At 44.7% G+C, this 17152-nt stretch overlaps 2 protein-coding genes across 2 annotated transcripts; one reads left to right on the forward strand and one right to left on the reverse strand.

Annotated features, from left to right (window-relative positions):
* Positions 1–211: 211 nt before the first annotated feature.
* Positions 212–9001, reverse strand: LOC113588039 (metal cation symporter ZIP8). Its single transcript, XM_027027059.2, has 8 exons — positions 8432–9001; positions 7957–8119; positions 6768–6937; positions 6355–6477; positions 5767–5916; positions 4778–4985; positions 4003–4187; positions 212–2731 (listed from the first exon to the last, which is right to left on the reverse strand). The coding sequence occupies exons 1-8, from the start codon at positions 8651–8653 to the stop codon at positions 2582–2584; spliced, it is 1371 nt and encodes a 456-aa protein (XP_026882860.2). The 5' UTR covers positions 8654–9001; the 3' UTR covers positions 212–2581.
* A 671-nt stretch (positions 9002–9672) lies between these two features.
* Positions 9673–16764, forward strand: abhd18 (abhydrolase domain containing 18). The gene is made up of 13 exons (XM_027027063.2): positions 9673–9875; positions 10663–10771; positions 12151–12235; positions 12532–12632; positions 12734–12809; positions 12901–12985; positions 13131–13158; positions 13333–13471; positions 13909–13998; positions 14367–14468; positions 15131–15413; positions 15625–15787; positions 16143–16764. The coding sequence occupies exons 2-13, from the start codon at positions 10680–10682 to the stop codon at positions 16195–16197; spliced, it is 1299 nt and encodes a 432-aa protein (XP_026882864.2). The 5' UTR covers positions 9673–9875; positions 10663–10679; the 3' UTR covers positions 16198–16764.
* Positions 16765–17152: the final 388 nt, after the last annotated feature.

Below are 17152 nucleotides of genomic sequence, written 5' to 3' on the forward strand. Positions count from 1 at the left end.
TGTTCTGTTGTAAAGCTGTATAGTGCATATCTAAGGGCAAGCACAATGCTTTAATATAAAGTTATATATAAAGTTTTATATAAGATTAAGAGATATATATATATATATATATATATATATATATATATATATATATATATATATATATATATATATATATATATATATATATATATATGAGAGAGAGAGATTTTTTTTTTTTTATTTTTTTTTTATGAGATGTTGTACTGCATACATGAATTTGTTGTACAGTGACTGGTCAGTCCTGTTCTGTGAAGCTGACCTTATGATGTACTGCTCAGTTAACCTGTAGTGGCAGTGTAAAGATCCCTCCCCTTCTTGTTTGCCACACGTGGGCGCGGTGTAAAGATCCCTCCCCTTCTTGTTGGCCACACGTGGGCGCGGTGTAAAGATCCCTCCCCTTCTTGTTCAGCACACGTGGGCGCGGTGTAAAGATCCCTCCCCTTCTTGTTCAGCACACGTGGGCGCGGTGCAAAGATCCCTCCCCTTCTTGCTCGACATGTGTAGGCAGTTTGGAACAAGCAAACTGCTTAGTGTCTTCCTCCGACACCTTCACCTCGGGTTGCTCCCGAACCCATACCTCCCACCAAGTTTTAAAAGTGGGGCAGGGAACTTTACAACTGCCAAGGGACTTATCTGTACCTGCGACTTCAAGAGTTAAAGCCTTAACACCCAGCTAAGTCTGGTCTCACCATCCAGACATATTCCAGGAAGAGTTTCTGCTGACCGACGTGAACGTCTGGTTCACTTAGAGTGGTCACCAGTGGTGGTGTACTGGTGTTCTGAACCCGTCTGGCTTATTTGCACCCGTTCACCTCCGCAAGCAAAGCCACCTGCTGTTCCCCGGGGCTCCTTCAGGAGGTGCCCTTGCGCTCTGCTGCTCTGCTTTCGGCTCACCCAGGCCATTGGCCGGGAGCTTTCCTTCCTTCTGTAGCGAATCACGGAAATAAAATTCTGCTTCTGCATAGTAGAACAGAATTCTGATGCGTTCCAGACTCCAACTGTACATGGAAGTCATAGAATTAGAATTCTTTGTAATTAATCATAGGAAATAGAGTTCAAATTGATAATCCCCCTTGTAGTGCCTCACCCTAGTGCTTGTAGAACTGAGTTGATGTCGATGTACTGTATGTATTTTTGTCCCGATGGGACAGGAGCAGACCTTTTTACACTGACCTTAAGTGAAAAAAAAATCTGTTTCTCAATATTTGGCTCCAGAAGCCACTTGACCTTTTATAAATTGGCACGGTGTTGGTCTGCGTGGATGAAACGCGTCAGCGGAACTGTTTGGGTAGAAGAGTGGGATTTGAAAGAGGGGATGAGAGGTGTAGAGGGAGGAATGAAACCAGAACCGGGCTTTTCCACAGAGGACATAGCGCTCACCCGAACTCTCAGGACCTCGGCGAGACCCACGCGCTCTCCGTGCCGCCCTCCGTGTAGTAAATCTAATCTGTGGGACTGATCTGAGCTCAGTGTAAAAAGGTAGCTTCTCCTGTGTTAATCCCTCAGTGGATATTGCAGTGCCGTGCTGTTCTAGGTCTTCAGAGCTTCTGTGCCTCCCCATCACGTTGCTCAACCAGTTCTGTCCTTAACTTAGAATATTTACTGATGTGACAATGTTTTGGTTTTTGATTTTTTTTATTATTATTTTTTTTTTTTTACTGAAATGTATGATTAATGTTCTGAGAACTATAATATACAGTAGAAGTATATTTTCGAAAGGTTTTTAATTTTAACTGCAAAGAATATTGCACTGACTGTACTGAACAATATTCTGTGCTAAATGAATGTTAAACAATAAATGTATAGATATCAGATGTATAAGAAAAGTATGTCCTCAGCAGAAAGAAAATATAAATTTGGACATTTTGATACAGCACTGAGTGTTCTGTCTCCTGTAGTTCTTTGATTGGCTACTCATGATTGATTGGCTACCACTTTGATTGGCTACTCATACCAACTGTGTTCTCCTGATTGGCTGTTCATAGTGACTGATCCTCTGTCCAGGTGCTGCTATTGGCCAATTCGGTCATTCTGAATTCCCAGCCCCACTAACTACACAAGCATAGACACTGCCTGTTAAACTCTGTGTTTTAGGCAGGATAATTTTGTAAACCGGCTACAACTCTGTACCAAGATATTAAACTGCCTACTCAATTGCCAAGTATAATCTTATCCAAATCAGACTAGTCAATTATCATCTTGTTACCAAATTATTACAAATCAGTTTGTTACCAGATTATTACAAATTAACAGATTATTTTTAGGTCATTATGTTGATAGTTCATCGTTAATTGCTTGTAATTTATTTTCCATAGTGATATATAAAAAAGAAACATACATAAAATGCTTAGACAACTTCTACGTGTTTTAAAAAATGTTAATCTGTGAGAGTGTTAGTTCCTGATCGGTTTTAGCATATCTTTGAAAATATTACCAGTCTCGGTTTCACACCGTTTACTGTTTTTTGGCGGCTATGTTGGCTCGTTAATGGCTAAGGCGCGCAGTGTTGCATCGCGGAGCGGGACAGGCACTTAGCGGTGTGGAAGGAGGGAACCGCTCAGCCCAGGCTGATGTCCCCAGCAAACATGGTTATGAGGAAGATGACGAGAAATCCTGTCAGGAGGCCAGTGTTCTGGATGACAAAAAACATAACGTCCGTCTTCGTGCTCCGTGGCTGCTCTTTGGCAATGCCGTTCATCTCGGGGAACTGAGGGAAAAAAGAGAGAGAGATGGAAAGGCATCACAGCTCAGAGTGCTGGCCTGGGATCAGTGGTTGCCTTTTATGTTCCGTAGAACATCATTCTATGGACAAAGAGAAGCTGACTCGAGTACAGCACTGTTACGACCTTTAATGATGCCGAGATGTTCGATGGCTCAGACTTCTTATCCTGTCCAAGTCCTGAATTTCTTTGCTTTAGTCCATTGCCGAGGACTAACCCAGTGCCTTCAGCACTAAAGAACAAGCCTGAATAAAGTGATAAATTAAGATTTTGGCCAGAAAGGGCTGCACGGATTAGTACAGGAGCCCTGTCAGTCGCACGTGCTCAAAACAGCTGACTCGAAGGTTTCCAACTGAGCAGAGAAATTAGATCATTTAACAGTAATAAGTTACTGCCGCAGTTGCAATATCTTATCTCTGCCTCCTTTTAATGTCTCCTGTTTTAGCGGAAACGAAGGAAGCAATAACTGCTAATGAGGTCCTAAATGCGTGCGGGATCACATGCTCCTGCAGCTGCCCGGGTCATTGCTGGCCCCACAGGTGACAGAAAGCTTTGGGCGCGCCTGCTCCGCCAGACCCAAGTTAATCAGCAGCGCAGGCCACGTCACAGGGTGCTCACCAGTTGAAGTTACATTCATGACATGATGGTGTCATGCCGAGGCCCAGTGTCATTTCCCGTCACCCTAGCACCCTTTTCAGAGCCTTTCGCTGGACTGCAAGCAGGGTTTGTGTTTCCCAGGCCCGAGTCTGGCAGCGTTAGTGCAGTGGGAACGTTTTCCACACCATAAACCTCTGCTCTGGCACTGCCGGTCAAACAGAAACATTAGCACTGCCACGGCAACCCTGAGGTGCTCCCCAGAGGACACACCCCTGGAAGTGACATCAGCGACACGCCGATGATTAAATATCCATAGCGAGAGCAGAGAGCACAACACATACATGGTCTTAAAGTAGCAGGAGACAAAAGGCATCAGTGAGTGTGTTCGCGGAGGACATGTTTTCAGCAGGCTGTCCACAGAGACTCGATAGATTCTCATGTGCCCTTGATCACTTTGCCAAGTTAACAGTCATGATAAGAAAATAAAAAAATAATTGCAATCTGACACAAGTGTGACGGCCGCGTGAGATGCAAGGTAAGCTGTTAAGCACGTGGAACGGTGCCCGTGACGTCAGATCAGACCAACACAGCCTTGACACAAGACTTTGTGTTTCTATTCTACACAACCTCTTGTATTTGGATGCGGATGTGGGTTTCTTACCATATCGGCCAGCGCGATGTAGAGGAACATGCCGCCGGCAAAGGCGAAGATGAGGTTGGGCGCGAACGCGCTCCCCAAGAGCACCCCGAGCACCAGTCCCAAGTAGCAGGACATGGCCGACAACAGGTTGAAGAAAGCCGCCTGTGGTACGCTCAGGCCCGCGTTGAGCAGGATCACGAAGTCGCCTGCAGGGGGAGACCACACACCCCACACGCACGATCACAAATGGACTCGCCTGCTCCCCCATGTGCAGAGACGAAGCGAGACCCCCTCATTTACACCACCTGTGTTCTCTCTTCCTCTGTCACGCTCTTTCTCTTACTCTTTGTTTTCTCTTTATCATTCCTTTGTCTTGCCTTCCCAAAAAGCTATTCAGTGCATTTTATTGTATATTTAGTAAAATAAGTCTGGTAAGTTTCCTCTCCCCATGGCAGACAAATATTTATAAGCACAACTACATATGACAATCATGCTTCTTTATATTCTGTTAAAAATACCAGCATTTCCGACATTACTTATTGTTGGGAATGACAGGAGCTTTAGCCAAGTGAAGCACAGAACAGATTATCAAAAACAAGCATAGGAGGCGATCTGACCCCTGACCTCTGACCCTGCAGTAGGCCACAGAGTGAGGCAGAGTGTTTGTTTGGAGAATGCTCCAGGACAGTGGAGCAGAGGGCCCCACTCACTAGAAAGAGTAATGTGAAGAGCACATTCATGCTAGTTATACTCGTGAGACGATCTCATCAGCATCATCATCATACTCGTCTCTCACCAAGCTCATGAGGGAACTCCTCGCAGACGATAGCTAAGGACGTGCTGAAGCCGGTGAGGACAGACATGGTGAAGGACGCTCCGATGGCCAGGCCGTCGATGAAGTTGTGCACGGCGTCGCTTAGTGTGATCATCCACGCCACCGTCTTCACGCCGGACAGCTGATGGACTGCCAGGCACCGGCACAGGCTGCGGTGGGACGCCATCACCTGGAGAGCACGACCGCCATGAGAGGACAGAGAAGATGGAGTGGGCTACCACATTTTAAGCACTGCTCCCAACACGCACACACTCCACCACACGTTTCATTTCAATGTCCTGTTTCTTAGTTGGGTGTAATTCCACACTTAAGTGTGTGGAACTCCACGGTGGGAGTAGTATTATATTCCATTATAACCAAATATGATATACTGAGCCGATTATAATGTCATACTTTGGTAAATCTAAAATCCTTGCTATTATTAACACTTGCTATTTTGTCATATTCAAGCATTAGTAGCATGTACGATTGGACACGTGTAGTGTTAGAGGCCCTGGGTGACATTGCCACATACTGTTCATGAAGCAGGAAGCGAGACCAGGCTGCGCTGGCAAACAGCTGTAACAACCCAAGGCAAATACAGCTGAGTGTCTCACTGCGACCGGACCAGAGGAAACGCCGACCCCCACATGCACACGCCTGAATGCATCTCAGCTCTCACCTCAGGCAGACCTCCTTCACTTCTCTTCAGTACTGCTTTTCCCCCACTGTTCAGATACAGACTTTTCAGCCTCACTGTATTAGCAGAGCCTTTTGCTGAAACATGGCTGTACCAACAGTGGTGACGCTACGCTAAACGTTGCAGTGCATCGTGTCTCATGTCCTGCAGCGTAACAGTCAACTACCCACTCTTTCACTTGACAAGCAGGTCAGACCACCTGTACCCACCATGCACTCCAGGTGTGCAATTGGTCTAAACCTGCTGATACCTGCTGGGACTCAGGCGATACCTGCTGGGACTCGGGCGACACCCGCTCTTCGGCAGGATCTGACGTCGTGCTGGTCTTGTCGCTGTGCGCCGTGCTGAAGCTGGTGACGGCGATCACGGTGCCCCCGTTCTGCTGGGGAACCGCCGCAGGGCTGAACTGACTGTGGCCGTGCTGGAACGCAAAACGGAGGGCGAAAGGTGTAAAGAGGTGCATCAGGAAAAGACACGAGTTGACCGTGAACGCACAGAGGCGACCAAACAGCGGCATGAGCTAGCACTGAGCTGCAATCACTGTGAACCAGTGAGTGCCACTGAACATGATCTGGGCAATTAACCTTAATGCAAGGAACCTGTTGAGTGAAATCAGGCTAACACATACCCAGCTTTTGATAAGTAGAGAAGGGTGTCAAACTCCAGCCCTGGTTTACAGCAAAGCAGATGTTTTTTTTAATCCTTTATTTAACACACCTTCCAGTTATGATGTTTAAAGAAAGTTCTCCGTCATACTCCTGAGGCTGTAACCATCTAGTGTGTGCATCTCAGCTCTATATTAGTTCTCAGCACACCTGACCCAGGTGACCTGCCCTGCCTCAGGTGTGGGGGATCTCACCTCATGATCTGTCTTCAGAACCATCTGCAGAATCTTCTCCATGAAGAAAAGCAGGTAGAAACCCCCGAAGATCCCAACCGCTTTCTGGATGTAGTTGTCCAATTTCGGGTCAAACCCCAGAGCCTACCAACATATACAGACATTTGTGCGGTACAATATACTGAGAGCATACCACCTCATCAGGTTCAAAAAAGACCTTCAGAACAACTTCATGCAACTTCATACTAATCTATAGGGCTTTTAGCAATCCCATGTCTGAGGAACCGCAGACCTTCAGTCAGACATAGCCTCTGCTTCAACAACGGACCTCACTTACAGACATACGCTGATGCCAGTGTGTGCAGATAGTGAGGCCCAGCAGTTTTCAGCTGAAATCACTTCATGTGGAACACCCTGCCAGAGACCCCGCCTACCTCAGGTATGAGCTGCAGCACAGCGTTGGAGAACAACGTCCCGATCGCCAGGCCGATGAAGTACGTGAGCACTTTGGGAAAGTAGGCTTTCTTAGTGAAGGGGATAAGGAGAAGACCCAGGAGGGAGAACAGGTTGATGATTGTAACGGCCAGGAAGCCATATCCCCATACTGTTGGCAAAGTGAGATGACATGCTTAAGACATCAGGCCAGAGAGCTGAGTCCTCATTCTCCTCTGTGCTGTCTTGGTAAAAAAAAAAAAAAAGGTGCTACAAATGCGGTCAATGGAACCCAGCCACACATCCACAAGCTAAGATGTATACTTGCATTACAGCTTAAGAAATGTGCTTAGTGTTTTTAGGAAATTCTTAGAAACCTCTAAGGCAACAAGCTTGCACAAAGATGCAAAATTTCAATGTGATCAATAAATATTTGCATGTTATAGCAAATTTACAGAAATATTATGTGAAGTACAAAATATTAACATGATTCACAAGCATACCTGCTAACCACTGAAGAAAAATAGGAGATAAGACATAATTAAGGACATTATAATGAACAAAAGAAGCTTAAACCTCTTACATGCATTTTTTAAAATGTAATACGCATTACTTGTAACTACCCAAAGCTCTGATTATAGCACCAACTAATGTCGGCAACACATGACCTTCCTAGTTACAGCTGTTAATGAACTCATTCAACTCCCGGTGCTTTCCAGGTACAGAAGATGAAGTCTAAAGTGTACTGTTTCAGAGCAAGGTGTCCGGAGCCACTGTATCCTGCCGCTATCTTATCAAATTATAGTTCAGCCTGTATTAGAAGGGAACTGCCGTAAGAGATTCCGTAAGAGAACGGTTATAGAGGGGTGCCGGGTGATGGAACAAGGTCCATGTTTGAACCTCTCCTAAGTTGGCCAATACACGCTCGCAAGCTGTCGAGGGCCCAATAGCTGCATTAGGCTACAGATGATGAAACCTTGCTATGGGTTTGTCTAAAGATCTGCTGTAAAACGCTAATGCAATCCAGAGAAAACGATCCAAATTGTTAACCACTTTCAAAGTAACACATTAGATGTGAATGCGGCTCGGAATCGGAATTTAACGTTAATCTGCAACAAGGCACAAGTCAGTTTTAGGTTGGTCTTTAATCATTCGCACGGTTATTAACACCGTGGCGAGCTGCTAACGCACCGTGCGGCTCGATGTGGCTGAGTCGCGCGGCCGACACCCGAGAGCAGGGGGGCAGCAGCAGCTGGTTTAGCAGGGCAGGGCACACGGTCTCCAGGTGGGCCTTGTCCAGGTGTGTGACGTTGCCGAGCCCGTAGAGCGCGAGGAGTTCCTCCGCAGACAAGCACTGTCCAGCCACGGCGCGAGACAGAGGGGGTTAATTACAACAGGGAAACCAGTCCATCCTCCACAATACAGAGAAGAAGATGCATTACAGTGTGTTAACTGAACGCCTTTTTAAAATGGTTTGCGGGACTTCTTAATAAAGTTAAATCATGCTTTCTATACTCGTAGTTTTACATTTCCCAGTGGAAGTTTCTTAAGCGACCAAAACCTGAAGAAAGCATAAATTGTTTTGATCGCACGAATGAAATTGCGGATTTAGGATTTAGGTATAAATGGTCGTCTTTCCAAGCCTCTTAAAAGCAAAGTTGTTCACCTGAGCATGGACGGACTCCTTTTCCAGAGCTGTAGGATTTTCTTGAACAATTCTTTTCAGTAAAACCCTAATTGCACTGTGGTCGATTAAACCGTTTTCGCCGTAAACCGCTAGAATGTCCTCCAAGAAAGCGCTCTCCTGTGGGTTAGCGCTAACGTATGGCGTAGCGCACACTAAAACCCCAACAAAAATACCTATAAACGACCATCGAAAATGACTCATGGTTGTCCGTCTCTGTCGCAATCTTCCAATATACACTAAAAACCGCTGAGATTTTTGAGTGCGTCTTCAGGCGACTGTCAAACTCTGTATGGAACAGAAACGATGATTATATACGGATACTATCGACGGTGATAATCTCATTTTAAAAAAAATAAGATGACAGCTATCAGAAAAAGTTAATTATCTCGTAGATAACTGTAGTGAGTTCCACACAACCCTAGCCTCTAGCCACTGTCGCGCCTCCGGTTGTTAACCTACACAATTTCCTTGTTATAACCGCGATAAGGAAAATTACCGACGTTATTTCCATATCATAATCCTGTCGAACTGCACTGAACAGAGAAGCCTACCCAGGCTGTCATAAGACTTAAGATACATACATAATACATGTTAAACCTAACAACATCGATTGTGTCATTATATTTAGGTTTCTTATAGACCTATAGAACGTATAGGTCTACAGAACCTACGACACGTGGTCGTTTACTTTAATTTGTCCGCTTTTTTAACCTTATTGTTACTTTTTATTTATGAAACATAATTGAAGACATATTAGTTCTCAAATACTGAAGGCTAGTAAAGGAATCTAATAGCATCTACCGCCCCCTAGTGTTGAAAATAAAAAAGAGGCGCTAGCCTGCCTGCTGTGGTGTGGTGTGGGATAGAAGTAAGACTGACCTTTGACAGTAAATAGTGCATGAGCCTAGGTAGAAAAAGAAAAGGCTATAAATATATATGTAATTCATAAAATATTATCAAAATATGCTTTGTATTACTTTTAGCTGTTAATACAAAAATAAAATGTAACCATTAATCTTCGACATGTCGTTAGCTTAAAAACCGCAATTAATTGATAACCTATATAAAATAAAACGTGGCGTCTGTCCGTGATTTCCAGGTGGCCAGCTTGTCCCCATCGCAGTCTAGTATTCGGGAGGTTTTAACTCCAATAGCGCCACCTACTGTTGCACACAAGCTCAACAAGCACCGCCGAAGAAGAAGAAGAAGAAGAATGAGAAGGGACAGGCGGCACTTCCGGGACGGCGTTTCATTGAACGTTGGGGTGGCGGTAGGCTCTCAACTAGAGTTCGCCCTTTGCGATGAGAAGTAAACACTACGCCTCAAAGTTCCGCTTTACTTCGAGGTATAGGATTTGTTTTTAGACAAAACGTGTTTCCTGTCCGCGGCTGTATTGTTTTGCGCTTCTGTTCAAGATCCTGTGGTAAGTTCTTAGTACACATAAATGTAAGTCTACGTCGGCCCGTGACAGTAATGTTTGTTTAAAGTCTGTTTAGCGGGCGTGCTATCTTGGCCGCCTGCCCTAGGAGCGTTGTTTTTACCATTTCGGACAAATGTGACAAAGCCATCGTTTTAGTTTAGTGGAGTCTGATTTTCTAACTCTTTGTCAGTTAAGTGTCAGTTAAGTCTTCCTCTGTCGCCCTCCACGAGCACGTGACATTAGAATAGAAAGGTTCAGTAGCTATTGCTCTTGCATCGTATACGTGCTCCACGTCTTAAGTGTACTCAGCGATTATGGCCACGACCTATGATTATGTATGTATATATACAAACAGATAGATAAATAGGAAATAAATAAATGAGTGAAGTGCACAAGGTTTCCAGAGAAATAGTTAAGGTGTTAGTTAAGGTAACTAACTATAGTTAAGGTAACTGATCATCAAGCATTCTCTTCGTTAAGATTACATCTTTTACAAGTAATATAGTACACAACTCCTGCAGTAATGCATGAGGAGGAATTGGTGATATTCGATCCTTTACTGCTTTATTATTATGTTGGTTGTGTTAATGTATCTAGAGAGGTTGCCGGCTACGGTATTGGTTAATATGAATTATTATTGAATGGTGATAGTTATTTTGAGAGTGTGAGTGTGAGTGATATACGATTTCAAGTCATTTTTGTGTGCCGCTACTGACTGAGTTGCATGTTAAACATTGACTAAGTACTCAGGGAAATGCTTTTCTACTGACTGTGGTTTTGTTCCCTGTAGATGACGGGTCCTTGCCAATGGGTGTGAGCCGACTCGATGTACTCTACAGAAAGCTCCTCCTCACTAAGCTCTTCATGCAGGGCTGGGGGAAGCCGGAGGACCTGAAAAGGCACGCGGTTTCTGCACCGACCGCCAACACGCGTCCCACAAGTCAGGCTTCACAGTGACAGGGCTGTTTCTGGGTCAGCCTTTATCTTTCCTGACCTAATGCATAGCCTGCTGTGTACTGTCAGTTCGAGCCCCTATACACTGTGAGGATAATTACGAGGAAACCACATTGGACTGGGTCGCTTATTTTGAGATCTGTATGGGCCCAGGGATCATGATGAGGGGGAGAGTGAAACAGTTATCGGTGTCTGGTTTCTCAGTCATGAGTTGGTTTGTCATCGTGTCAGAATGATTTGCTTTTCTGCTGTTCTGGGAACAGGCTGCGATTAACGCTCTCTGGTTAACATTTGCACTGCTACACTCTTTTTCATAGTGTGTTCTGTTGATCAGAGATGAAGAGCATGCTACATTTGCCTTCGTGCCAGTGGCGTTATTGTAGAGAAAGACCAAAGCCACATAAAATGACACACAATATATCCATCTTAATCAGCACCAAAATTATTGAACCTTGAGGATTGTATTTGAACTCTGAGGGCAAAGGGCCAAAAAACATAATCGATTATGTACATCATGTGTAAGTTGTATTTATTTACATCACATGTACATTATGTTTCAAAGAAAAGTGATGGGGGGGGGGGGGGACTCAAGTCATGGAAATGTTTTGGATCACATCAAAGTGCACTTACACTGCTGGAGAAATCTCACTCAGGACACCTAATCAACTTTTTCTTTCTTTTTTTAAAAGAGTAACTATAAAAATTCTCATACCCCAATATAGTCTTAAAATAACATCTCAAGTATAGTGAAAAGATCTTTAAATTATATATATGGTGCATAACTGCTAAGATCACAGACATGGCCCTATGTCATAGTATGTAACATGAGAAAACTACTGAGAAGGGAATCTTGGCTTTCTGTAATGATGCCACACATTTAAAATGTATCACACAGCTTTCCTTTGTAGCAAAAATAATGTGTAGTGTCCTAAAATCAAGTGTGGAATCTGTGGTTTGGAAGTTAAAACATTCTGCTGTGGTGGTATAGGAGGATAACAGCCCCCTACCAGGTCCAGTAGCTCTCTGAGCAGTATTTCACCTTTATATCATCCTGGCCTTTCTCACTAACCATGAATATCATCTCCCATCCAAATCGGGTGGGAATTGTGAGTTAAGCAGGCAGTTTAACACCTGTGCTACGACACCTGTTTTATATGTATACAATTAATCTCTGCAAATGGAAATCAAATTAATTTTAGCCGCTTTCTGTGTCATTTTGAGTCATTTGTTCCCGTTTTTGACAGCAGGACAGTTTTCTTCTTTTATACGATGGGTCACAGTTTGTGTTTCTCTTTTCTTTTTTTTCTTTTTTTTTGACCCACAGAATATTTGAGTTCCGGAAGCTCATAGGAGACAGAGAGAAGTGTAAGCACCTGGTACCACGAGACTATCCGGTGGTTATTGACAAGGTCAGATCCATCGTGCTAAGTGGGCTTTATCATCAGAGCCTGGACTCAGGCCCGTATGACTGAGGGTGGGGAAGTGCGCTGACTAGAATGCACTTCAACTTTTTAATTATTGACATGACAAGGTCAAGGAAGTGCCTACATGTATAACTGGTTAATGTCTAATAAATGCTGTAAAATTGCAAAGCACATTACTCTCTCCTTAATAGACATAAGCTCTGAAATGGACTGCTCTCATGGATACTTGGGGAAGTCCATGGTTGTGTTTTGTCTTAAACTTGACTCGCTGGATTTTGCAGGTGGAGGAACAGTCAGACTGCAGAATTCACAATGGACATTTCATATCTCCACTGGCTCAGCTCGTGCCAGGCATCCTGCCAACAGAGTCCGTCAAGGCCAGGTAAGCTGAGTAGTCCGACATCAAGAACCAGGTCTGCGCTCTAGGAGAAACTTTTTTTAGAACGTGCTGGATATAGGTTCCATAATCCGCATCCCTTGCAGCTTTCAGTTTATAGTGCCCAAACGATGGCGGAAGCACAGACCGGTGTGTATCCACTTAGCCGGAACGGGAGATCACGTAAGTGCGCTGGGCCGGCCTGCTTTGCTGCAACCCTCTGCTCCGTCCCCGGGGTCATGGCTCAAGCGTTTCTGGCCTCTTGTGTTTGCAGTTTTTCTGGAGGAGGCGAACCCTCATGGCCAGGCCCATGATCAAAGAGACGGGAATGGCCTCGCTGCTGCTGGAGAACCCTTATTATATCCTCTAAACGCCATTTTGTGTGCGCGTGTGTGTGCGTGTGTGCGCGCGCGCGTGTGTGCGCGTGAGCATCTGTGCACGCACTGCTTCTAGTGAAGCTCATTTCTGATGAAGGGCTGCACTTTTCTTAACTCTTAATGGCACATGGATGCCGAAAGCCTAAAGACCAAGTGTGAGTGTTTTAACCTTTTAAACTTTTATCCTTACCAGCATGAAATGTGCCCTGTTGACATTCGCTTTTTTACACATATGTGCCCAGGCTTGGCTTTGCTGGGATTTGCTTGTTTAATCAGTCGGTACTGGTGTGGTGTTCTTGATGTGTGGTGTCGCTCCACGTGTGCTGAAGGCGTTCCAGTCTGAAAAACGTGTCGGACCTCTTCGTGATGGGTGGCGCGCTCGTCCTGGAGTCCGCAGCTCTACTTCACTGGCTGGAGAGGGAGGGCTACTGGCCACTGGGCATGACTGGCATCTCTATGGGAGGCCATGTAGGTCCTACTTACAGCCTGCTTGATGCACTGATATGTACCCATGGTATCAAAATGTTGTGATTCATATACTTTATACGTCAGTATCGTTCAATGTTATTACAACAGAGAAATAAACCATCGGGGTTGATGCAAGGAAACAGGCCTCTAGTTACAGTTGATTCCATTTTGGTTAGTAAAGTCTATACTAGTCTGATTTAGTGATGTTATTCCACTGAAGAAGTCTTACATTTTACAAAATTTAATTTGTTTACTTTATTCAAGCCTCATTGTCCAAATCTTATAGTGTTAGTTCTACATGCATAGACAGACAATTCTTAACATGTTCATGGTAAAATTAACATAGAGGGCAGATTCTTTAACTGAACGGATTTTGTCATTATAAAAAAGTTGTTACGTTCACTGTCTTCAATGTCATCGCCGTGTCTTCCAACCAGATGGCGTCTTTAGCTGTGACAAACTGGCCCAAGCCAATTCCTCTGATTCCCTGTCTCTCCTGGAGTACTGCTTCCAGTGTTTTTACCACAGTAAGATTTCACGACTCTCCGCTATCGTACGTTTTAGTTGCCCGTTATGTTTGAGCTCGACGGATACTTCATTTTGATGTCTGTGTTGCGTTTCAAAGTGCTTCAAATCCTACAGATTGGCGATGCAGTTTCAAACTTGTGCCACTAGATGTCACTCATATATCGTACATTAGGTGTCTGTCAAAAGGAAATTTAGCCAACTCTGCTCATAGGTTCCAGAAAGTAAAACAGTTGCTTTTCTGATTGTAGAGTGAGTGTTGTGATGAACGCCCTCTCTGGCAGTTAGATGATTGTAAGCCGCTCTTGGGACCTGGGGCGCTGCCCAGGATCTGACTGTGTGTGAGCCCTCCCACTTTCCCCTACTGCAGGGGGTTTTAAGTAAAGCTGTAAACTGGAGAGAGCTTCAGAAGCAGTATGCTGCACAAACAGTGTATGAAGAGGAGATCGTCCACATGCTGGAGTATTGTGGGGTAAGGGGATTATTCACACTGTAATACTGCAAGGTGAAGGGAATATTCATACAATATTGTGGAGGCAGGGAAATTATCCCCATGTAGGAGTATTGTGGGGTAACAGGATTTTTGACACTGGTGTGTTGCAGGCCAAAGGAATTTTGTTTATTTCATTTTTGTTGTAACGGGATTATTCTCGGTGAAGTATTGCGGGATTATCCTGGAGCATTCCAGGATAATGAGAGTGACGAGAGAATCCACATGATTGTGGAATAAAGTGTCAATGCTATTATGCGAACTTAAAAGTGATTGGCATGTGCCTTAAAAAGCATGATATAACATTTATGTCTGCAGCTTTTCACAATTCAGTGCACATGGCAGATTCTCTGTAATATAAATAACCGATGTTGTTAAAGGTAATAGATAAGATTTTCAATGATGTTTTGGAAACATGCAAATAGTCCAAAATTGGTGTTTTTAAGAAGTAAAAAAAAATATTTTTCTGTCGATTTCCAGTTGTGTGAAAAGCTTAATAAGGAATTTTGTTGAAGGCACAGCATTTGAAGGCTCTACTATTGACCAGCTCAAAAATAAGCAAGCAAACAGAAAAGGCTTCTCTGTTTAGAACATCCCTAATCAAAACGTGCATCACATTCTCTCCGGGCCATTATTCCATCCAGACAGACTCATTCCGCATGGGCCAGGATTTGGTGCGCGACGCCCCAGGCAGCTTGGACCGCCTCTCGGACCTGACCCTGACCCTTGGACAGAGCGGGCCTGCGCGAGTGCGGCTGGGCCTACGCAGCAGGGTCAGTGGGGGACAGAGTAGCCATGGCGACGTGGAGCACGTGTTGTCCGCTGCGGGCACCGCCAGCGCCAAGGGTGCCAGGTCCTTGCAACGGGAGTCTCTGAGCTTCATGAAGGGGGTCATGGATGAATGCACGCACATCGCCAACTTCTCAGGTGGGCAGCACTGTCGGGGATGCATGTGTTTTGAGAGCTGGCTTTCTTTGTCTGTTAATTGCCTGTTCTGGAAGCAGTGCCATGTCTGTAATTCAGTCTATCTGTCTATCCTTCCGTCTGATTGGACACTGACTGTCTGTCTGCTTCTCTGCCTGATGCTCTGCATGTCTCTCTGCCCAACTCTCTGTCTGATGCTGTCTTTGCACCACAGTGCCGGTGGATCCCAGCCTGATCATCATCGTGCAGGCCAAAGAGGACGCATACGTCCCTCGCGCCGGCGTGCGCAGCCTACAGGAGATCTGGCCCGGCTGTGAGGTGCGCTACCTGGACGGAGGACACATCAGCGCCTACCTGTTCAAGCAAGCTCTCTTTAGGTCAGCTGCCATTTATTCTGACACCCTGCTCTACAGGGTGCTCTGAGGCACAGCCATCATTAGCACCGTTAGTAGTGTGGTGTGGTTGTTATCCTTGATTTGCATGGTTTTCTTGGCAATATAGTATGAATATCAGAAGTGCCAAACTGCTGTTAATCGTTTGTTAACGAGAAGACTGGTTGCCTCAGGTTTAAATGTCTTCTAATAAATAATGCAAATAGTGCAGGTGTGGTTCAGTGTCACTGATTTTTAGATTTGCAAAAAGTTCCAAACAGAATGTGTGCAAATTGAAATTGGAAAGTAACACACTTTCTGGTGTTTTTTTATTTTATTTTTTTTGTTCTGTCATATGCAGGAAAGCCATTTATGATGCCTTCAGCCGGTTCCTTCAGAAGTACCCTGCACTGTAGCCACAGGCCCTCCAACACTGACCATCAGTGAGACAGGTGCCAATCTGAGTCAGTCACAGGAGCAAAGAAACTTGAATGTAACGTCTAACGCACCACAACTCTCAGGGGACTGCATAACTGAAAGCATGTCCTGTAGTGCTGCTAAAGACGGTAGGGGAGGGTTGTCTTTACACAAAAACAGAGAGGTTTATAGACATTTACGCACCAGATTGTACGGTACAACCTCTTGGTATGGCAGCTGCAAACTACCACGGCCCTTTCTTACTGAAACGTATTTCACCTTCACTCACACCATCAATCAAAAAAAGGATAATGAGGTTCATGACGCCTTTAATGTACTTAATACTTTTTTGGAACCATGCGCTTTCATGTATTACAGAAACTCAACAAATCACTGCCAAATCTGCGGTAGCGTGGACATGCCGCGTTAGTCATAGCATAGATGGTACAGTAAGGCTTCTTTAATCCAGTGTGGACCTAAAACATCCTCGACTTAGTCTCAGCCTTATCCCTAATCACTTCGTGTCTGTTCCAACGCTAAAATAAAAAGGATATTTCTGAGACTTACCTTGATTGATGTTTGCTTTTATAATAACAAAACTGAAAGCAATCCGTTACTTCAGAACCGTGATAATGGCAGCCGGTCAAAGACGCCCTCAGACTTGTAAAATTAGAAAACTTATAATTTTCACTTTTTTCACGCAGTACGTTTTCCCCGTGTTTACTAAATAGTGCGCAGAATACAATTAATTAAATCAGCTACTTTTATACGGACTGCAGTTGTTGACTACAGAGGTCCAGAGGAGACGTCTCGGCGATCCGTATCGCGCGCAGAGCGGGTGCTTGCACGTTGTGCGGCAGCGTCTCTGCTTCACCGTACGCATGGACGGCGCATTTTCGCGTTTGCTCTTCTTCAGCGTTTCCCACTCAGCTCTCGGAGGGCTTTATAATTAAC

Source organism: Electrophorus electricus, chromosome 1 (assembly GCF_013358815.1).
Source record: "Electrophorus electricus isolate fEleEle1 chromosome 1, fEleEle1.pri, whole genome shotgun sequence".
NCBI lineage: Eukaryota > Metazoa > Chordata > Actinopteri > Gymnotiformes > Gymnotidae > Electrophorus > Electrophorus electricus.

What these genes read in the sequence shown, in the direction of transcription:
- LOC113588039 (XM_027027059.2), bottom strand. Translation starts at nt 8,653, where the DNA reads ATGAGTCATTTTCGATGGTCGTTTATAGGTATTTTTGTTGGGGTTTTA. An exon ending in AGGAGTCCGTCCATGCTCAG is followed by an intron (nt 8,120 to 8,431) that starts GTGAACAACTTT and finishes GTGGCTGGACAG; the next exon opens with TGCTTGTCTGCGGAGGAACT. An exon ending in ACATCGCGCTGGCCGATATG is followed by an intron (nt 2,732 to 4,002) that starts GTAAGAAACCCA and finishes TTTTTCCCTCAG; the next exon opens with TTCCCCGAGATGAACGGCAT.
- abhd18 (XM_027027063.2), top strand. Translation starts at nt 10,680, where the DNA reads ATGGGTGTGAGCCGACTCGATGTACTCTACAGAAAGCTCCTCCTCACT. An exon ending in GCTGCTGGAGAACCCTTATT is followed by an intron (nt 12,986 to 13,130) that starts ATATCCTCTAAA and finishes TCTTAATGGCAC; the next exon opens with ATGGATGCCGAAAGCCTAAA. An exon ending in ACATGCTGGAGTATTGTGGG is followed by an intron (nt 14,469 to 15,130) that starts GTAAGGGGATTA and finishes TATTCCATCCAG; the next exon opens with ACAGACTCATTCCGCATGGG.